The following is a 23,276-nucleotide window of genomic DNA, read 5'->3' as shown; positions in this document are numbered from 1 at the left end:
ATTACTTCAAAAAAAGATAACTTAAGCTGTGATACAGAGTAAGGATTGCAAATTTATACAGGAAGCTTCAGTTTAAGATGATGACAACTGTAAAAATTACTTCTCCAGCTATGCGATCTGCTCAGAGTATTCAGAGCTACCATGAGTTTTGTCTCTGCACTCAACTGTAAATCTTAGGCTGAGGAATTAGAAACTGTAACTCTGTAAGAGGGTTGTTCAATTTAAATCAATGTTTGATGGTGTAGGTTATGTGTGAAAACAAATGTGTCTTTTTTTTTTTTAAATGGGGAGGTTTGTGAAGACAGAATTGACTTGCCAAAATTACATTTAATTTAAGAAAACTGTGGAGGACTTCTGGGTAAAAGAAAATGCTTTTTCTAAAGTTAAATGGTCCTGCGTGACAGCTTAGTGAATTTGATAGTATCTCTTGCTAGCTGAAACATCTGCTTAAACTCCTTGATAAAGAAGTACTTGTGGTTTAGAAGTGATCTTTCCCTTTCCCATCATCCACAGTCTGAGGAATGCACAAACACAACTTAGGTTACAACTGTATTTTATTAACTGTATTCTTCTCTTGCTCAGGCAAGCCCATTAAGACAGTTTATAAACTCAGCTTGCACAGATAGATTACGTTATCTAACAGTTCCTCAGTTATGGAATGTTTTGCTATTTGCTTAGACCAAATTGATTCCATTTGTTCTATTTTAAACAAATTGTGAAGAATTTTTGCTGTGTACTATAAAAAGATTACAATGGTAGTTCTGGAGTTCTGTGTTTTATGCTTGTGTTGGTGGATCATCAAGGAAAAGAAGCAGCCATTTTGCTGCTTATTTGGAGTTTTTTAAGGTATAACAGCAAATACATGGTAAAAATGTTTGCCAAGGTATTTGAAAAAATATTTACAGTTAGAATTAAAACTCTGCACTGACTTTCCAATTTATGAGGTTTTTTCTCGGGGGGGGGAGGTTAGCTATTGCTATGATGGAGTTAAGACTGTGAAAGAAATACACTCTTGGTTGCTTGAAGTATGAAAGGGTGGGATTTTTTTTGTAAGCATTTTTGTAGTAAAATAAATATACAATCAGTATAAGACAAATGCATCCTGTTTCAGGAAACAGCTTAAGGGCTTGATACTGAAAGTAGGCTGTGTTCAGTAGTTGCAGATGCTTGACCTGGCGAAGTTCCAGGGTAGCTAGTATCTTTTACGTTTAAAGGAGTTTTAAATAGTTGAAAAGTCCCTACCGACAAGATGCTTACTTAACACAGACCTTCATGTCTGTGTGTGGATCACACTTTCACAGAAGATGCATGTTATCTCCAGATGAAAAGAATTAAGTTCTAGAACCATGGGAAAATATTTCTTGGCTTTTCTTTGGAACTAAACATATGTGAATTAAAAACTGTCCGCAATTGCACCCTAAAGTATTTAGTAATTTTGAACAGAGTCTTGGGTAAGTTTCTGATTATGTTCTGACGTAGTTCTGTGAATCAGTATCATGGTTTATCTTTTCCAGTTTTCAAAATAAATACACATTGTAGGACTTAATGTTTATTGCATTTAGTAGGAATAAAGCTTTAAAAAGTATGAAGTCAGCTTGATCCTGAACCCTGCTGCACTTTGAGCTTCAAAGATTCAAATAAATTCAGTAATTTAGGTCATAAACTCTCTTTTGCAAGCTCACAGTATCGAACAGGCCCCACTTTCTTAGTGGGGCTTTTAAACCCAGATATTACATCAATGTGGCTCTTCATGAAATGCAGTTTTGTGCAAAACTTGAGGTGATCACCAGCAAGGGACCCAAAAAAATCATACTAGTTATAAAAGGTAAATTTTTCAGTAAAGCTAAAGCATTTAAGAGGATATGACCTAGGAAATTCATCCTCCTCTTTTCAACCTTGTACACCATATGAGTAGAACACTGGCAATAGATGGTATTTTGATCATTCCCTGACCACCAGTGTAACAAGAGCCATAGCTCTTCAGCTTATTTTGTGATGTAACTAACATGCTATTTTTAAAGCCATGGAAATGTCTGAAGTAATTTTCAAATGTGACTGTTCTCTAAAATTTTAAGTAGTACTGAATATTAAAAATATCTTAGTTACCCTTTGAAAATATCTTACTTAAAAGTGTGAGCTGCTGGCCTTGGTTTGCCTTTTTCTGTGATGATATAACTACCTTCTCAGTTGACTGATTTATAGCTTGAGCCTCTTTCAATTTATTTCTGGAAGCTGCATTATCCATCTAGAAAATGTGCTCAGTTTCATAATGGTAAAGTAGGGATAGAAGGTGTAATGATGTGTATGTGATCTTTTTAATCACTCAGTCCATCACTTTTCTCTCAGATTTTCATCTGTATTTTTCAAGAAAACATGCCTCTTTCATAAAGGAATAGATGTCTAGTTTTGCAGGAAAAAATATGTTCTCAGAATATTTATGCTGCTATTTTATCTGAAGCCACATTTGTGCAGTGTGTGGTCTATTTCTTTTACAAAAGATCTAAGAAAGCAATTTTTAATATGTGAAACTGCAATTAAAAGGTATGCAATTAGGAATTCTTGTTTATAGCCCCAAATTGGAATTCCTGCAATAGACATGGTAACAGAAAACCAAACAACCAAACAAAAAAGGAAAGACTTCAGAAAACTACTTACCTGCACTTTTTAGATACCACAAAACTTCAGACTTAATTTTTCTTTTCTTGCTCTCTGATACGCCAGTTGATTTTATCAGCTGGTGGGATGGTGGATTTTAAAGGTAAAATGTATCTTTTGGAAATAAGTTATTAAAATGTACATCTAGGTGCAGATGAAGTAGTTCTGGCAGATAACTTAAAACCAGAATGACAGAGGTTTGGGTGTCATTCCCCTCACAGTTCTTACACATACACCTGGAACTTGTTACAAAGCAAATCATAAAAGTTTGGATGTTGTTAGGATTTCTCAGGTTTGGATTGATTTAGCAGATGGTGGGAAGAGAAGGGAGACATGGTATTGCAGTATATTATTTTGCAGTATCCCAGTTTCTCCTGTAATGGCCATAACTTACTTGTAGAGACAAGTAAGCCCGTTGTATTCAGACTTTGTATAGGAAAACAGTATTTTGCAAGATTCTGCTAATGTAGAGTTAGGAAAATGTTTAACTATTTGGGGTCTTGTGATTGTTGTTAGAATTCTTAATTCAGGCTCTGACAAGGGTTGAGTCTGGTCTTTAACAGCAGTGGAGAGAGTAAACATAGGCTGCGGACATTCTTGTGTGACAGTTGCCCAAAGAATGGCTTAACAAGCGTAATGTATAGTCCTACCATGCTTGACTCAAGTAGGGTATTGACATTTATTTGAGGATAACTGCTTGCATGATACAGAGTATAAAGGAAACAAATGCCTCAGTCTGACAACCAAACTAGTGAGTATTCTCTCTAAACTTCTGAACTTGACTTTTTTTAGAAATGCAGTATGGCTTTTATGTGAAAAAATTGTCTCGTAATGTGTCTTAGCTTAAAATAGAGTGTGAGGAAGAAGTCTCTGAAATCATTACTTGTTTATTCTGTTGTCTGAAAATAAATCTTCCTCTTGTCCCACTTGAGGGCTAGACAAAAAACGGGGGGAGGGTTGATATCAGAGCAGCCCTTGCTTCCAAGTCAGCGTCTTCTGGGAAATGCAATATGAAGCAGCAGCTTTCAAGCACTGCCAGCTCTGTCAGCTTTTACTATATCGATCTCTAATTTATTGCCTTCTTTTTGGGAAATGCTATGTTCACAGCTAATCTAATTACTGTCATGCTTCTCTAACAGTTACATAGAAGTCGAATTAGAGCTGATAATGAATTCTCTGACAAAATAGCTGTGCCATTAGACAATGTCAATTAGCTGAACACAGTCCTCCTTTTTAGGAATGTACATACCAGACATGATGGGAATTTTTTTCCCTGGTCCAAAATGGAATTTATAATCAAAGCCAAGCCTAGAATAGTGAAGAAAGAGTCTAAGGGTTTAAGGAGTCATATGGGACAGAAAACACGAAGCTTAAGATACTTTTTGATTTTATTGTTAAGGCTAAAGATGCTCCCATTAATTGTAGGCTAAAGATGCTCCCGTTTCTGTCCGTTTCTTTGGCAAGCAGTCTTTATATTGTATAAACAAACACTTATATATTTTGGTGGAGATAGCTAAACCCTGTCTCAGGTGTGGTATCCCTTGCAATACGACAGACAATTTTCAGATTTCTGTTCTGAATGCAACAGCAAAGTGATTGAAAACTGAGCCTGTTCCTGCCTAACACACTCCAGCTGTAGTCTTAATGTGCCAGAAAAAAGCTCTCAGTAGAGTTCCATGTTTCATAAAGGTTTTGGACCATGTGACAGCCAAACAAATTTACTTCTGAAGACAGTCAATTTCCCATGCAGCTTTAATACAAACCCTTAGATGTTTACATTAATTTTAGCTGATCATACTAAAAGGACTGCAGAAGACAGAAACGAAACACAAAATGTATGGAAAGATATACAGGTATACATTTACAATATATACATATATACGTGTAGGTATGCATGTATACATATTCAGTATCCTCAAAGAATGTGGTGTCTTCATGTTAAAAAAATAAAAAAGCTATCTTGACTCAGCTTGCAATTTGGTAGCCGAAAGAGTGACTCGGGACACAAGAGCAAAAGTTAGCTTAGGGCCTCAATATAAGACAGGAGAAGCTCTGTAGCAAGTGCCACATTTAGGACATCCGACTGTTGTGGAATCCTTGTGAATCTCCTGCAACGGTGTCTGAAGCTCTGAACACTGCAGCAGATTTTGCTGAAGAGAATTGCCTTCTCTTTGACCTGCAATGCTCAGCTTTGTGACCTGAAGTATTTGATAGGTATTTTGGTGTATTTTGGGTTATTTTTGGTTTTTTAATAAGTTTTTTTGTTTATTATCATGAGATAAATTAATTCATTGGATGTTTATCTTGCCTGTATAGTTTTCACAAGACCCCTTCTGTTCCGTTTGTTAAAGAGAACTGGTTTATCCTATATAATTTATTTCTCTCCTGAGTGGAAATTGCTGTTCTGCAGTAGGGTGGCTAATAGGAGCTGAAATGGACTTTCTTCAGGTGGGGTGCTGGGAAAACATCAGCTGTCTGCAAGGACAGCTTTATCTCCAGGGCAGCAACTGCCCTAGCTGCCAGGAGCTGCTGGGACAGCGGTGGTGGAGAGGCAGGAAAGGAACAGCCGCTCCCTTGGAAAAGGGATGTTGCCAAGCAGGGAGGACCTGTGAGTCTGCAGGGAGAGCTGCAATGAATGTTTGAAATACCCGTACTTAGTTGCAAAAGCTCGTCCTCAGTTGAGGGTAAGATGCTAGCTGTTGTGGTTAAGCTTGTGTCTGAGGGAGAGAAGCTTGAGGCTAAGGCCACACTTGAGATTTTGACACTTTACTAATCCTGCCACTGTGGACTAATTTAACTTCTGACAAGTGTGTTACACAAGTGTCAGACCTGGAGACACTGCTGTGTCAGGTTGTGGAAGACTTATCTTTGTCTTCCTTTCACAGATCAGTGCGTAGTGCTTTGTGAAGTGAAAACCTCAAAGTGGGGCATTAGCAATCAGCCTGGTGGCAAAGGAAAATCTTCCAGTAAGATATTAAAAAAACCTGCCAAATAACAACAGCAGCTGATTGAAGTAAAACTTCCAGAGTTTTTGAGGGGGTACTTAGTGGGAAGAAACAGTAAGAGAAAGCCAGAAAAAAAAAGTGAAAAGGTTTGCTCCTTGGTAGTTTTTTAACAGTTTCAGGCTGTTTCAATTACAGCATTATTTTTTAAAATAAACAGACTAATTAGTCAAGTCAGTCAAACAGCAAGTTTTTAGACTTTTTATATTTAAAGCCTCAAAAATTAGCACTTGATAATCTATTAATACACAGTCAAGCATTGTGGTCCTGGTAAACAGCAGATTAATGTTTGCTTGAGCGATTGCAAGCTGTTTGCATATGTTGTATCCTAGTGCACTTGCATGGCCCTGTGTATTTTTGTTATGAGAGAAAAGTCCCATGAAATGCTCAGAAAGAACCAAACTGATCCTGACACTTCAGGCTGGCAAGTGTAAATCTAACTTTTCCTAATATTAAGACTTGTTTTTCTGGCCTAATTAGGTTATATTAATTTACAGTAGTCTTTTTTGGGAGGGAGTTGGAGGATGGGAAGGAAGTATTGAAATTGCCACTGAAATATATGCAGATCTTTAGGCAGTAATATTTTGAAATTGAGGTTTACACTTTTACTGCTAGAATACTTTAAAAAACTTTGTTCCCTAGCCTAAGCACTTTTATTTTGACATAGCAACTGGCAAAAAATAAATGTATGTTGGAGAACAGAAAGGTCCTACTACTGGAAAAATAAGAAGTTGGAACAGCTTTCTAGTCAGAAAAATAAGAGCAAAAGGTCACTTCTATGTGGAATTTGTTTATCCTGAAAAATATTATCTAGTTGCCAGCATTACTGAGAAATCAATTCAGCAGTCATGTACCCTATGCTCTGAACAGAAGCAGAGCACTTGCTCTTACTTTATCAGAGCGTGGTGTGGCCCTGTTTGGATCTGTCGATTCTTAACACATGTTCACACCACATTTCAGCAGATGCACCACAATGCATCACAATACTGACCTCCTGTCAGACAGGGATTAATGGACTGAGCTGACAATGCAAAAATGCTGAGATTAGGTACCTGATACTTTTACAAGAGAAAAAAGAAATCTAAAAACTTGCCATTTGACTGATTTGACTTACTGGTCTGGTTATTTTAGAAAAAATTGCTTTAGTGGAAATGTACTGATGTTTGATACCCCCTAGGAGCTCTAAAGATTTTTTTTTTTAAACCCTTTTTTGAAGTATTTTATTTGTAAACAGGCATCAGACTCAAGTCATTGATTATTGCATTTCCTTTAAAAAGCATGCTTTCTCTCATGATTCTGAAGCAAGCTGCTCCGAGCTGGTCCTCTGTGTATATCAGCAGACCTTAGAAAAGTCTGTTCCAAAGGCAACTTCCATATCGAAAGACCTCTAGACCAAAGAAGAATAAAACTAGAGTCCAGCATCAGCACTCCTGTGCTGCCTTACAGCTGGGCTGGAAGGAAAAGCTGGATGTGATCCATGCCCACTCCACTGCTCTAACTGTAGTTGAGGTACTACTTGAATAAAGCTGGTGTTAAATTTAGTGCACGTGGGCAAAGGGAGCATCGTGAGACATAAGGTGGTGACACAATGTTCTTTTGTGCCTTTTTAGGAGGTCCTTTTTAATATTGCAGCTGCCATTGACTTTAAGAGCACTGAGCCACTCGTAACACCAAAATTCACCTTAGCTACACAACTTTCACTCAAGCCTAGAGAAGAAAATAACATTGTCTCACTGTTAGACTTCCATGGTACTTCTGTGGAGTTCACGCAGATGTTAGTAAGAAAGAGTTCTGGGTTCCTTATGGAATTCCTAGTAACACCAGAATATTCTCTGAACAGAGCTGGGCCAGATATCTTAAAATCGTGGGTGTATTTCATGTGCTGTGGTTGGAAATTTAAGTTGTTAGCGCCAGCAATTAATGTAGAAAGCTCTATCTTAAACTGCATCTAAAAAACAGGATGTTTTTGTACCTCTAGAGTCCAGCTTTAATTTTGGGGAGGGGAAACAAACCTTTCTCTTGCAATCTCTTCATGGCTAGTTCCAAATTTCCCTGAATTGTTTGTTGACCAGTAAAAAGGAACATTTGCAGTATAAAGACCTGTGATTAAATCCATAGTGCTCTCAGCTGGTTTGCCAGTAAAGTCTTTACACCAACAATACACCAAAAGAGGTGCTCATTCTGTTACTAGTACTTGAGAGTCTTAAGTCTTTGAAGATTAGTAGATATGGTTGATGAGGCATATTTTTATGCTAAACTTTTCAGTACATTGCTATTCAATATTGATAATTCATAGTGATATTCAGGCTTTTGGAGAATTTATTGCTTTGTAACTGACTATAAAAATATACCATGTAAAAGAATAATATTAAATACCCATAAACTGTTACTGCAATCAAAAAAATTACTTTATTTCTCAAACTACACTGTGAAATAAAGAGGGTAGAGGCACCAATCTTGGTCACGTTTCACTTCACTGGTCCCATGTGATTATTTCAGGGAATAAGTTTCTAACACACTGAAGGATATCTTTCATTCTCATTTCAGTTGAGCAATACTGGTGTGAAGCTAGCATTTTGGCTTTGTCAGTTTTTCTCATGGTCTCAGGTGGACACTGCTGTTTCCTGACTTACTAGTACACAAACACATTTAGGGAAAGTTTGGTATCAGCTTTGCCTGTAAATTATGTTGGCCTCACAGGTAGACTGAAGATTAGCTACTGGCATACAAAAAGATGAGCCTGAGAAAGTCCTTGTGATTGTTTTAGACCATGAGATGCATAAATGAAGTACATAAATGCGTGTAGCATCAGTCTATACATTGCCTAGTACTATACCAGTTGTTCTTCTGGGGGTTTTTCTGGCCAAATGAACAAAAGTTTGTGTTGCTGACCTCCAGTTTTTCTTATGCTATGGTGGCTTTTGTGATGTATGTGTGTGGTGGGTTTTGTAGCCTTTTCTAGATGAGGCAGATATTTTATAGTTGTTTATATTAATGGAAGATTTATTTTGTAAATACTGTGGTCTTTTGCAATCCCACATTCTTGTCTGCTTTGATTTCTCAGTTAAAAATGTAAAATGTAGGTTATCACTGAGCCATATTCTTTAAACAGTTCAGTGTAAGAAGATTCCTTGTCACAGTGAACAATTCATAGATAGAGACAAGTGAAACAGACTGAGTGAGGATTATTTTTACCTTTTCACAGTGAGCACTTGTAACTTTCAAACCAGAAAAGCTCAGTATGTCTTGGTAGAGAGCTGATACCATGATTACTCGTAGCAGTGCATGCTTGAGCCTTAAGATTTAGCCAGTGAGCAGGACAGAGCTGATCTGTGCAGTGCCTGTTATCCTATCCCTGCTTCTGCAGGACACAGCTGGCATGCCCTGCAGGCATTTTGTGGCTGTACAATTGAGGGTGAAGAGGCTCTTCCATCTGACCTTATGATGTGAGAGCACAAGCAGCTGGACATCATTCGTGGTGGAATTCCAGCATTTCAGCGGATAAGTGGCTTGTTTTCCACTACTCCTGTAGCAATCTCTTATCAGCTATATCCTCACTGTTGCAATTTTTCTGGTTACTGATAGAGAAAAAGTTTTTTTAAAAATCTTGAACAATATTATCAACAATATAGTTGATTCATTGCAATGAGTTAACATATGCAACAGAAAGGAGGAATTGTTTGGAAGATGATTCATTTTTTTCCGTCTCTGTTCATTGTCCAGCATTCTAAACCTTTTAAAATTTGTTTTCAGCAACAGTAGGTTTCGTCCCTTACTGTCCAGTTCAGTTCTCAGAACACTGCAAGCATAATTATTTAAATTAAAAGAAATGGTTTACCCTTTACTAGGATACTTATTTTTATAAAAATGTTTTCTATCTTAGATTGTTGTAGCATCTCCCTGTGCAATTTGAATGGAGTTCAGTTTTGTAAAGATTCTTTTGATTTACATTTTGCTGGAACCTGTTAGCTTTATATAAGGACTTTCTCTGAAAAATGATGCAAGTCTTTGTGCCAAGAAGCAGTTTAAAGTTTAAGTTTTCCAGTCCTTCTTGAAGTGTACAAGTACCAGGAAACAGGGAAATATTTTTCATACAGCCATGATAAACCACATAGTGGTCCCCTCTTACCCTACTAGAAGATAGTTCAGGTAAAGAAAATCAATGTTCTGTTGTGTTACAGTGAAAATTATCATAGATGCTATATTATAAGAAATAAATAGGAAAGGTGTTCTCTGTACAACTTGGGTGTAGTTTGCAAGTGGGTCTTTTTTTCTTCTTTTAATATACATATTTGAGATTTAATTCAGAAGTGTGTCCATCCTTGCTTGGCTCTGGAATTTTTGCTTAGTCAAGCTTTGTGCTTGCTTTTGGGTTTTTTTCCCCTAGACCACTGCATAGCAGAACTGCATGTGACCAAAGGAAGATAGATAACGTCCATCTTTTCCTTACACAGTACTTAATGACAGTTTCTTGGATCACAGGTGAATTGATACTATTGCATTTTATGAACATAAAATAGGAGCTATTGGCTTTTAGCAACTATGTTGACTGCATAGGTTTTTGCTCTACAATATAAAAACTGGTTTGGATTTAACTTCTGTGGTGCTCTGGCTAGCTGGGCATAAGAGGGTCATATCAGGATATTTGCATTTCCTTTTGGAGGATTTCTTCTCTTCCTGAAGCCTTGAATGATTCGTTTGAGACCGAGCCAATGATTATGTTCAGCATAAGGCAAAGACAGACAGCAGTTTGTATCCATTATGAAGTAAAGAAATGGAAAAGGTTGCTGCTTTTCATAAAGTCTTTATTGCCACCAATCCATTTCCACTTTGATATTAGCCTTAAGACTGCTGACCTTTGAGAAAAATTGCCTAACAATCCCTGAAAACAATTGAGGGGAAAAATTAACGAATGATGGTATCAAGTTAGGAAGGCAAAATAATAATAATTGGCCTTCAACCTGATAGGAAGATAGCAACGTGAGTTTTCAGCAAGGCATTATTTTTCCATCAAAATTTGGATATCACATTTCCTAGAATGGTCAAAAGGAATTTTTGCCCTTCTGGGGTGTTATATAGATTGGTGATTTTAAGTTTGATAGCATAGACTGACAAAGTAGTCTAGACTGATCAGATTTTTTTCTGCATGCTCCAATTCACTGTCTGTCAGAATGCTTAGAGCAGCATGATATCGCCCTTCAAAGCTGGGATTGAGCATCACTGGGCAGGTAGAGAGCCTGTAGAAAACCAACTGAAACATCATAGCTGGTTGTGGAAAATCTACAGATCCATGAGCAGTTTTGGAGAATATTGTGAAGAAAACATTTTTCTTTAGGTTAGCATCAATGTTTATTAACTTTTCGCATAAACGTAGCCTCTTGCTCCTTTTCAAGCTATTGGGTTTTATTTCAGAAAAATAATATACACATTCATGTGTATACTTCTGTGTAAAAGAAAGTCTACCTCAAAACATGCTCAAGAGATGAATGGTCCCAGGGGCCTTTAAATAAAGCTAAATGGTAGGAAAGAAAAGTTGAAGTGAAACGTTCAGAAGGAGATAGTCCTTGACAGCAGTGGAGGGGGGGCCTAGAAAAGATCACAAAGATTGTAGGGATTGGAATGGTGTTAAGTGTTGATTGAAGAACTACATCTGCAAGATGAACTCGAGATCACTGGAACCAAGTGCAAACATTTTCAAGGAGTTTCACTTCCATCAAACTGCTAAATTTGCTAAGCCTCTGTATGTCTGTACAAGTCTAGTAGCTGACCTCACAGTTTTCTGTATGTGACTGCATATTTCTAAGGCTTTTTGTGCCTTCTGAGAAATTGCCAAGTGCTAAGAATTATGCCAATGAGAGGACTACTTTCCAAACTTTGAACAAAGTAGTTTTATTCTGATGACTGTCAACTGAGTGGGACACATATTCTTGGTGTCTGCTATTGTATTTCCAAAAGTTTTGCCTATTGCATTGTATTAATCATTTGGGACCACATTACAAAGCGCTGATTCAGTATATTTTTCAGGCTTGACACCACATTAGAAAGCTATTTTCCATTACAAATTATTCAGTTCAAAACCAGCCAAGGAAGCTTTATTTAAAGGGTTGTACATACATAGCATTTAACTAGTTTTGAAAAGCATGTGGCTACTGAATCTGGAACCACTTTCAAATATGTGTTTCTGTCTTTTGGGGATATTTATCTACTTTTAATAAGAAGTTTTTTTTTTTTTTTTTTTTTTTTTAATTACTTGGTCTCATTCCAGAAAATCAATCTTTTGGTCTTCAAAGGTTAAAGATTAAAGAAAAAATGCTGGAGGCAAAATTATACAAAGTTTCTTTTGTAGCCCTGAAAAATAAAAGGCTTGATTTAACCAGTACTGAAACAGTATCAGAAGCTGAAACTTGTTTTTTAATATACAGCTGCTTTTTTTGCCTTTTTTTTTTTTTAAATATGTTGATATGTAGCCAGCCAGAACTGAATGCAGCAGGAACTCCCTGTGCAGCACCCATGGCCTTCTGCAAGAAGGCCAGGGCACTGCAGCCCCCGAGCTCACAGACAGCAATTGTACAGTGCCATCATATTTTCTTCCACTTGGCATCTCTGTGACTAAATCTCTTTTTCATAAGACAAGGCTGTATAATCCTGCAGTGACATTATTGCAAATGAAGCAGGATATAAAGTATGAAGATTATCCCACTTTCTGGTCCAGCAAAGGATCAGTTTTGAAGTATTTGAGCCTTGATTTCACCTATTTTTATAGGTATGTCTTTGAAGGAGATGCATCTGTAATCTTCCCTTGAACCCAAATCCATGGTGTTCTGTTGATGCAGGTGACAAGATGCAGCTTTCAGGAGATTGTGTTTGCCAAGGCTCTGTGCTGCACTGCTGAAGGACAGTTTTTTCTCTGCTACTGCCTTGAGTCGAGCCAGCTGGGAGAAGCAGCACAGGCTTACACATGCCAAGGCTCAGTGGTATCAATTCCTTCAAGTGAAAGAGTTTTCTAGTTGCAGAGGGTGATTGCCACCATTTTTAAAATAAGCTTTTGTGGGAGGCCAACCCAATGGTCCCAGTCCTGCTCCCCTCACTCCCCCCAGCATCCAATAGCTTCCTTCTATGGTGTTTGCTTGATACATTTTCTAAACTGACAACAATGACAGGTAGTCTTTTGTAATATTGACATAAAATTACTTTAAAAGCAATCAGTTATTGCCTTTTCAACTAGGAAATCCTTCTTAATATCATTTAGCTTTCTGTGTATCTTGATCAGATGCACTGCTCTGCATTGCTGTGTTTCACTTCTACCTTGTTTGCATGCAGGTCTTTAAAATATCCTTACAGCATTACAAGGTGCTGTTCAAGGTATTGGAGCTTTTTGCTTGTTTTTTGTTTAGGGTTCTTTTGTAAGAGGTCCAGGTATATGAAAACTCAGTTAAACTTTTTAATCTCATTTTAATCTTCACCTTAGATTTCTCTATACTCTTTCCTTTCAGGATTGACTTTTTCTGCTAATACCATTTCTGAGTTTCCCAGTGTTTTCCAGTTGTGCATACATTTGCAAGATGTTACTACATCTGCAAGACGGCTGCTTGTCCTCCTTGATAGTACTCCCTGCTTTGTCTTTGTTTCACTTTCTTCTTGCAAAATGCAGAGGAATTAATAAGGACATCTGAAATTCTATAGCAGTAGGTATGAAATGGAACAAAAGTAACACTTTGACCACCAGCTGCTGGGGTGACATAGCGTGTGGCCAATGTGTGAGCCCTGTAAAAAGCAAAGTGCAGTCTTGTCCTTTCAATTCTTGTAAAAACAGTTGTACTTCTCAGAAAAAACACCTTTTATAGGGGACGCAATTGTTACTTGCTACAGACCATACACAGATAAAATATCCTCCATGAATTTGCTCTTTTCTAGGCTTAGTCGGTCTCCATGATGCCATTTATTGTGGGTGATTTACAGTGATGTATTTTGCATCAGTAAAGACCCAGGTGTTAGGCTTTGTCCCCCAGTTCAGGTTGTTTATATCCATGTGTTCTAGGAAAATATGGATACCTATTCTGCAGTTCTCTGTTTGCACAGGTTAGAGTGGCCATGCAATATACATGTGGGCAAGTGCCAGGGTAATGTAGCTTTGCCCAGTTTAGAAGCAAAATAACCAAGCAGAACAAACTGTTGGTTAAAAGACGTCATGAAATGAAAGAGAAAAAAAAAAGTGTGAGTAGCTACTGGACAAGTATGAGCTACTACTCTAGGTTTGTAATAGAAATAATATTTGGGTTGTTGTCCTGGTGACTAAGTGTTAACCTTTCACGTAAAGGTACAAACTGTGCTCGTCAAAGAATGCTGCCTGCATCAGCTAGCATTTAAATTGGTAGTGAGAGGGACTTTGTGCCAGGCTCTCTACACTGCCTTGTTTCTTGGAGAACATGAAGTTAAAAGCTGGAACTTCAGTCTTATCCTTTGATAAATATTTATATTCTGCATTTCTGACCAGTGTTTTGGTCCACATTTGTAGTCAAGCTGTTAACACAACATGAAGTCATGCAAAATTTAGTTTAATTTACCTACAGTAGTTATTTATAGTGAAATACTACATACCTTACAAAAAATTGTAGGGTTTTTTCTCCTTAATCTCCACAGCTCTCAAAAGAAGCCTCTCTAGCTTCACTGTAGCTCTTCTTATTCCACAACTTCTGCCAGTGGTCTCTGTAATCCATATACACAAGCTTGCTAGAAAAAGATGGGTGTGTGCATCTTAGACTGAGACTAAAAGTCTGGAAAAAATTAATCTAGATACCGGTTTTAATATAGAGCATCATTTTCACAGTGACAATCAGTTGGTTCTTCAGGTTTTTTTCAATGTTCTGAATCATCAGCTCATGTACAATTTTCTTTGTGCTGAAAGCTGATAAAACTTTGAAAGCCGTAAATCAGTAGATTATTGTTAGTTCACTGTATAACATGGATCACCGTGAACTCCACTTTTCCATTAACCATCTGCTGATTTAAACATTATCTTTCACTAATAAGACTTTCTTTTACAGAATATGTGGAAAGTGTAGTAAGAGACCTTTAAATCTATTAATTATTTCTAAGTTAATCTTACACTTTTTATGGCCCTTACTTTTATTAAAAAACATTACGCTCATAATGAAACCACAGATCATCATGTAATCCATTTGTGCACTAAAATATGCCACACAGTTTGGGTATGAAGTCAAACTTCAACACATATGATTCCTGGCTAAGATAGAACAGGAAGATGAGAGAGCAAAAGTACAGTTGTAACGGACCAAATCAAGATTGCCTTTTGTCCAATATCATATCTGCAGTAATCCAGTAGCTGGAGACAAAAAATAGCTGGGCAAGCATATATAGTCTTTTTCTTCCAGTTTTTTAATATTTCCAGCTGAGGGGATTTCCTGAGCCAGATGTGCATTCTGTATGGTTTGTAACCAGCAGTGGTTTTATTTTCCAATAACCCACTGAAAAACATTTAGCCCAAAACATCCTTTGTTGACAAGGTCTACAAGTCCATTTTCTGCTGTTTCTGGCCAGTCTGGCCCATCTATCTTATTTTGATTCCTCTAGCTTTATTTCTTAGAACACATTATTATTGCTGGTTGTGATTTGGCCTCACTCAGAAGCATGAGAATTTGGGGGGTTGTAGCAAATAACTGACATTTTTTATTCCGCTTCTAGTTTGCTTGTTTTAGCATTTTACATTTTCAAACTTTCTGTAAGACCTATGAGGATTAGAAGTATATTGCATTAGAGATTCAGGACAGTATTTGAGTATATTGCATTAGAGATTCAGGACACTTTGAGACATTGAGTATAGTGAATACATAGTAAAAATCATATACTTGTCAATGCTGCATCATTGTGAAGAAATTCCTTCGCTATCAACAGATAATGGAATGATGAGGGAGGATCTTGTCATATAGTGTGCAGACCATACATTGTACATGTAACTTTTGGTAGTTTTAGGAGGAAGTAAGTAAGTTGGAAGAGATGAGCTGTAATCTGTGGCCTTTAATGTCTCATATCATTATATGTTTTAATCATCATAAGGTGAGGAAGGGGAAAAAACATGCCTCTGAAGAACTCTAGAAGGGTTCTTGGCCCATCTAATTGAGAGGCTAACGTTGAACAGGCTTTTAAGTGGCAAGTCAACATGGATAGATTTGCCTCTACCTTTCTTCTTCAACTAATTAACTTAGACACTTGCTTTAGCAGGTGATCTCATTAGAACCATTTCATTGTCTAGGAGGTCAGTTGGGAGTCTAAATGACGTGGTGCGAATGCCACACATGGTGTCAATAATAGCAATTATTTATACTCTGAAATTTAACAATAGGAGATTTCTACACTGATAATTGAATTTTTAAAAGTTACTTATCTGCCTACAACTACCAGAAGGGAGGTTGTAGAGAGGTGGGCGATGGTCTCTTCAGCCAGGTGACAGCTGATAGGACAATGGGAAATGGCATGAAGCTGTGCCAGGGCAGGGTCAGATAAGATGTTAAAAAAAAAAAAATTACTGAAAGAGTTGTCAGGGCCTGGAACAGGCTGCCCAGGGAGGGGGTTGAGTCACGTTCCCTGGATGTGTTCCAAAAAAGGGTAGATGAGGTACTTAGGGATATGGTTTAGCATAGGATGGGAACGGTTGGACTTGATGATCTTAAAGGTCTTTTCCATCTTTGTGAGTCTGTGTGACTTTGTTGATTTTAGTTGTGCTTTGATGATGGAGAGTAGGGGAGGAAAAAGCATATTGCATATGAACAGGCATAGCAGAATTCTTTTAAACATAAATGTTTAAGGAAGACAAGAGATGTATGGATTACTTTTCTGGCAAATTATTTCCCATCAGACTGTCAGCAATGGATTTTCTTTTATCACTTGCAAATAAATCTTTGCTGAAGAGTAAAATAAACTCTGTTTTAGTTTGTTCATTTCCTTACATTTCCTGACTCTGGAGAAAGAAAAACTAAAATAACACAAATGCAACTTTTCCTTTATTTGCTGTCCAGTGAAACTGGAAATACCTCCTAAGTGATAAATAGTCTTCTGTGATAATTTTACTCCATTAAGCAGGAAATAAGATGCTGAGAGAGACAGATTGGTATTGACCACTTGGGAGCTTAATTATAGTAACAAGCTTTCTATGAGAATATAATTGTCTCAGTGGTGAATAACACAGATGTATTTTAGTAACTGGACATTATTTAGATGTTTTGACATGCAAAAAGTATAATGGATTTGGATATTTTTATGTAACTTGTAAATGTCATAAAATTATCGTGAAATGCTTCTTTCAAATGAAATGAAACTTGAACATAATTGTGTGTCTAAGTACTACTGATTTTCTACAAGTTCAACTAATTTTCGGTTCTAGTGAATTAAATACATAGCTCTGCAGTGGCAGAGTTGGTGGTTACGTTTGAAACTGACTTCAACAGGACAAAGATGGAAGGAATCTCTGTAAGAAGTAAAAACAAATAGCCTTATTTATCTATATATAAATAGTAATTTTTTAACTTTCTTTATGTTCTTTATGAGCCTTACCATGAGTTATGACTGTAACTTCAAGCTGGATCATTCACCCTATATACCTAATTTTTATGAAATTTGCTATACAGTGATATTTTTACAGTATTTTCCCTGATGATGGTGATCACTGAGCTTTAGGGTATGTGAAATGAATCTGAAGAAGCATCTGCTGTCATGACTGATCTTACCATAGTCCAACACCACTGTTGTAGAGCAACTTTTCCTAAGTGGGTAAACGTTGGGCTTCTGCATGTAGTCTCATACAGGTAGTTTTGAGATAACGTCATCTGGTTGCATTAAAAATTAGTTAATAATAATGTTGAAAATTACTTAATTCTCAGATTTATGACAACTTTAGAATTACAAACTTGAATGAGGGTAGGAACATTTTGTGTAAAACTCTTAGGTTAGAATTGCAGGGAGCAAAACAGAAATAAAAATAACTAAAAAGTTATTCTATTTACTATTTAAGGTAATAATATTTAGCTTAATATCATTTGAATTGTGATTTACAAGTGAGTGATGGACTTTGCTAAATGGGTTTTGGATACAGAAGTCCAGTTGCCAACATCTCTGAATGCAGCTGCGTATGTATGTATGTATGTATGAGGGAGCACATTTTAAATCTCTTTCCAGCCTGAAACACCACTTTCAACCCCTGGCTTGTACCCTCAGTAAAATCATAACTGAACCTAGATTTCTTACAGTCTTGAGGTTTATGTATATTGTTGCATATTACTTATTTTATCTTTTTCAAGTTCTCTTTCACCTCGTCGGCTCTTCCAATGTTGATGTGAAAAATGCAATGACCTTCAGTGGGCCTCTGGAAGACATGTTTGGGTACACAGTCCAACAGTATGAAAATGAGGAAGGAAAATGGTAAGTTGGTTTTTAAATGGAAACCACAAATTATCAGGTATTTAGCGACTCAAGTGCTATACTGTTATTTGTAAATGTGCCTGATATGTAAGGGTCAGATTCTGAGAGTCATATTTTTTAAAGTTATGCACGGCCATAATGAAACCTGGGAAGACAGAGACTGGAAGATCCAATTTTATATCTACTTTTGTTGCCTCAAACACATAAATGAGTTCACAAAGTGTGTAAATGCCCCCACTGATGGACTGAGAAAGTTTTGTGTTATGCCTGAGCCCTCTATTTTCATTTACCAAATAAAACTTTTCCCCATGTTGATGTATTGGCAGTGAAATTGCTTCTGTTTTACCTAAGTAATCTGCATAACATAATTTTTTCTAAAGCCTTCTGTCAGGTTGTCTGAACTGAGTCTTTTAATTGGTGGGAAAATTTCCCTTTCAAAATCTTTATTCATACAGTAGTCTACCTTCCCTTTTGGAGGGCTAATTATGTCTTGCAATTAGTAAAGTGTTTGCATTTGGGACTAGGAGTGTTCCTCTTAACCTATATTTTCCTTCTTGTTCTCCCAATTTAGAAGTTGCATTTTGATGTGCTTACTCGTGACATTAACTCTTGGTCTTTTGACAAACACCTATTAAGTTCTTACCTTGTAAAAACAAACTTCACAAGCTAACCCCTGGGCTGGAGGACTGAATGGATGATTGAATGGTAAAAGGTTTGGGAATCCTGACATATCCATCAGTCTTTGCAGGTTGCTCTGGTTTTCCCAGAGCTGTGCTAGTAATTTGACAATCCTGGTAAACCGAGGGACTCCCATAGGCAGCCTGGGACAACAGACATGTGGCTGCGTGACCTGCAGTGCCCAAGCAATCCCCTCCACAAGCATCAGGGTTGTCAGATTCAAGAGTCTGTCCATGACTGCAACACAGCATTCCCTGTTAGCCACAGGACACATTTGCTGAAATGAAATTGCAAAGCTTGCTTTTGAAAATTCTAGTTCTTAATTGCCCAGGCTGTAGGATATTTAAATATACATCTGCATCAGAGTCATGGGAGAATAATGAGGATCTTTCTTTAAACTATTTTAGACCATTAGGAAATGGTATCCATTCTGAGATGGTATCTATAACTGACATTTTAGAAAGTAATCTATATTCTTGTAAACTGTCCTGACACCTTTCAAGAGCAAAACATAATATGAGCTGGAAATGGCAACTCTTCCAGTAACTGAAGGAAGATGGCAATCTAAACTGGTGTGCTAGATCTGAACATCTCTGACATTAAACTCCAGAGCTGCTGTTAAATAGTCAAATCATCTGCAGCATCCAGAGTAGGAAATCTGTAGGCTGACACTTAAAAATAAATACACAAAGCAGCCTTGTGATGCTTTGTCAACTGTTATAATGCTACCTAGTTACCACAGGTAGCACTTCTCAGCAGTGGTTGTTGTGTGAACTTGGCCGTGGCTGTTTCTCGATAAAACTGGGCTCCCCTAAAAACATCCCCCATGCAAAAAGACAGAAGAGCCTTTCAGACCATTTCTCTCTGTTCATGGGGCTCACTTTCCGGGAAAAGAACAGTACAAGGACATGATCCTGCTGATCATCACCTCCCATGGGATGTCAAGCACACTCAGCTACCCTGCAGTTAAATGGAAGTCAAGGATGCATAATAGGGTGTCATGCCTGTTTCTATGTTTTGCTGTAAAAAATGCATACCTTGCAGCATATAGTTTGAAAGAGCAATCAGGTTCAATATATACTTGTAGCATTTTATTTTGCTTTTGAATTAATTACTTTTTTATTAATGAAAAAATCTTAATGGATCACAGTGTTGTTTGGTGGTTGGTTTTTTTTTGAGGGGGGATAAAAAAAAGCTGGATTGTGTAGCAGGCTTTAATTCTCCTTTCTGTCTGTGTTTTAAATCTGTAGGCTACATTTTACATTTTATATCATTCTATTTAAGTATCTTCTGGTGGAACACATAAATTTATGGTTAAAGGTTGAAATGGTTCTCTCAATAACTCTTCACAATCTTCTAAATGTTCAGAGGCAAATCTTACTGAACTATTAGTCTTTATGGCAGATTTTCTGTTTCCAGAATGCGCTCTGAATTCTAATTTAAGCCAAGTTCTTAATTATACATTTAATGGATCTAGTTGTTACTTGATGGGTAATTCTGGGCTATTCAGTATAGCTAAAGAAGATTTGAGAACAGAAGCACTGTCCATCTCTAACCTGTGTTTCTTACTGAAAACTGGATTTAGCACACCTAAATGCTAAGGTGTGTTGCTTACAAAGTAATATATAAGCATGGTGATTTTTGTTCTCAACAAATTTTGGAAAAGAAATGCACAGGATAAAAATCCTTAACATTTTAATTTAAAAAAACCCCCAACTTTTAAATACATTATTTTTTACTAATAATAAGAAGAAATGTTCATTTCACACTTCTGGCTTACATTACTCCAGACTGAATTCTTCTTCTGGGTGCTTATGACCTTTGGCATTTGGTCTCTCAGCATTGAAAATACATTTTCTTTTAAAATACACTAAAGATCAAGGAGATATTAAATAAAAGTTATTTCCCTCTATATTACTTTTACTACTTGTCATCCACCCACGAATATAGCTTTTGTTTAACTTTGGGATTTTTTGAAAATGTTATTCTATTGTGTAATTTGGTAACTAGGCACATCTTTCTGTGTCCTTGTTAAAGAGGAGATCAAGTGGCTGCTTTTGCTTGTATTTGAACTAGTGTAACAGGTACTTTTCTTGCTCTCCATCCTGTACTCTTTGTATAGATCTTGATGTAGCTATTCTCTTGCTGTAATGTTTATTTACTGACTTCTGTGCCTTTTAAGAAAGAGGAAATTTTAGGTAACTTATTTCATTTGCAGGGTACTTATTGGTTCACCATTAGTTGGCCAACCTGAGAAAAGAACAGGAGATGTATACAAATGCCCTGTAGGAAGGAACAACCAATCACCCTGCATAAAACTGAACTTACCAGGTATGAAAGAAAATAAAGCTCTGTCACATGGAAAAATTATACATGAACGGATTTTAGGATATTTTAGCTAGTAAATATGCATTAGAATTGTTTCAGTGGAGATTTCCATAGGGCTACAGGGGTAGATTTGAAGAAAGTTGTGTTTGTAACATCAAAAATAATTTTATTTTAAAGCTTCTGGTTGTCCTGTGGAAAACATGCTCATAGTTTTAGAAAGGCAATTGACTATGTTATCAAAATGTTATAATGGCTCACATTAGTTTACTGTGGTTGGCAGCCCTGGCCATGGAGCCAAAAAGGCCATGGAGCATAGATTCACACATTATCCTTTCCAAAGCTCTCTAAAAGCCAACAAGAGCCTTCATAATGCCATCAGTGAGATTTTGATGAGAACATAGCTTGCCAGAACCACTCTCATGCATTTAATGTGATACAAGCACAGATTAATGACTTTATTGCTCATGTCAAGAGATAGATGACGTAGGCAGGAAGAGACTTCCTGTTAATATGAATTTCGCTAAATGCCTGTTTGGGTATTTTTTATTTCCTCTTTTTCCTTGAAAGCCTCATGTTAGTAATGTAACATAACAGTAGCAAATCTAAAATTGGTTAAGTATAGCAGGCCAGGAGAAAAAATTAATGTTTGTTTTCTGATTAACAAAACTGTGTGAACAGTAATCTCTTGCTTTTGTGATGCACTGTTATTTTTACTCTTTTTCTTTTTTGGCAGTTCAAGAAAACTATTTGAGACAGCAACCCAGACAAATTTTCTGGGACAAAAGCCAGTCTCAGAAATTTTTCTTGGTTGTTGCAATTGAGGAAGGAGTAGGAAGGGTGCTAAAATATTTTATGAAACCAGTGTCAGTCTGGGATTTATTTTAGAAGCTGGAAGCTCCATGATAGGGGATATATACTTTAACATTTTGTTTTCATGTTCCCAAATACTTAACATTCTAATCTATTTATAGATGCTACTTCAGTTCCTAACGTTGTGGAAGTAAAAGAAAACATGACTCTTGGAACAACCTTAGTAACTAACCCAAAAGGAGGCTTTCTGGTAAGAAAGGACTTTTTGCCAATTTTGAAAGAAGTCTGGTTTTTCCTCAGGTACCATAACAAGAACATTTCATCTTTTTTCATCTTTTAAAGGCATGTGGACCACTTTATGCATATAAATGTGGGCGTTTGCATTACACAACCGGGGTTTGCTCTAATGTCAGCTCCACTTTTGATTCCATTGAGGCGATTGCTCCATCTGTGCAAGGTATGCGTGCCACAGGAATTCTCTTGTGTGTCTGAGAATACAAAGTGCCAAACAAGACAAATGTATACACACAGACATACCATAAAGTACGAACTGCTTAATTTAGCTACCAGCATTACCAAGTTAAGTAAATGTTTTCATTGTCTGTATTATAACTAAGTTCTTGCTACTTTTGGAATTTGTCTCACTATAAACAATCAGTAGAGTGCTATGTGACATCCAAACACAATTGCTAAAAATAGTTGCTTATGTTTTTTACTTATGGCCAAAAGACTCCTTTTACATAATGACGACATTGTAAGACCTAACACAAACCCAATTTAGTAATAGAGGTAAAAATCTTAAAGACTTGGTACTTCGGTAAAATCGAAGACAAACTGATTGATATTGAAGAACGTGGGGGTCACTGGTAAACACTACAGTTACATGATTTTATAATCCCATTCTTAAATTTGTGCTTACAAGAAAGTTCCTTGCCTTATGATAAAGGGAAAACAAACCATGTAAAATGTGATTCAAAAGATGAATGACAGTTGGTGTCAAACATGTCAGTTCAGGCCCACTGCAAAAGGTTATGCACGTTAATAATCACAGAAGTAGCTAGAGCTGTCTGATATATTTGGCCCCCATTAGAATCAATTCTTATGTTGCAATTTGTGTTGCAGAGTGCAAAACCCAGTTGGATATTGTCATAGTCCTTGATGGGTCCAACAGCATTTATCCATGGGAAAGCGTCACAGCCTTCCTTAACAGCCTCCTGAAAAACATGGATATAGGTCCTCAGCAAACACAGGTAACACAGTATATATTTTATGGTTGTTTAATTTATGAGAAAAAGAAGAATTTAAAGGAAATGAGATGAGAGCATCATCTATGGTGCTGTTCAATTCCAAGAACTTACTGTAATCAGGTAC

General features: G+C 36.9%; 1 protein-coding gene across 1 annotated transcript in view; it reads left to right on the top strand.

The window, feature by feature from the left end:
- The window catches only part of ITGA1 (integrin subunit alpha 1), a gene marked incomplete at its 5' end in the record, with an annotated part of 69,051 nt that overhangs the window by 8,774 nt on the left and 37,001 nt on the right, over positions 1-23,276 (top strand). Inside the window, 5 exons of the mRNA XM_084278660.1 lie at positions 17,969-18,089; positions 20,986-21,098; positions 22,067-22,155; positions 22,248-22,362; positions 23,028-23,155. Of these exons, the coding sequence (XP_084134786.1) occupies positions 17,969-18,089; positions 20,986-21,098; positions 22,067-22,155; positions 22,248-22,362; positions 23,028-23,155 (566 nt within the window). The remainder of the gene's footprint in view (positions 1-17,968; positions 18,090-20,985; positions 21,099-22,066; positions 22,156-22,247; positions 22,363-23,027; positions 23,156-23,276) is intronic.

This window comes from Gallinula chloropus, assembly GCF_964237585.1.
Source record: "Gallinula chloropus genome assembly, chromosome: Z".
Lineage (NCBI taxonomy): Eukaryota > Metazoa > Chordata > Aves > Gruiformes > Rallidae > Gallinula > Gallinula chloropus.
This window is presented reverse-complemented; position numbering and strand designations above follow the sequence as displayed.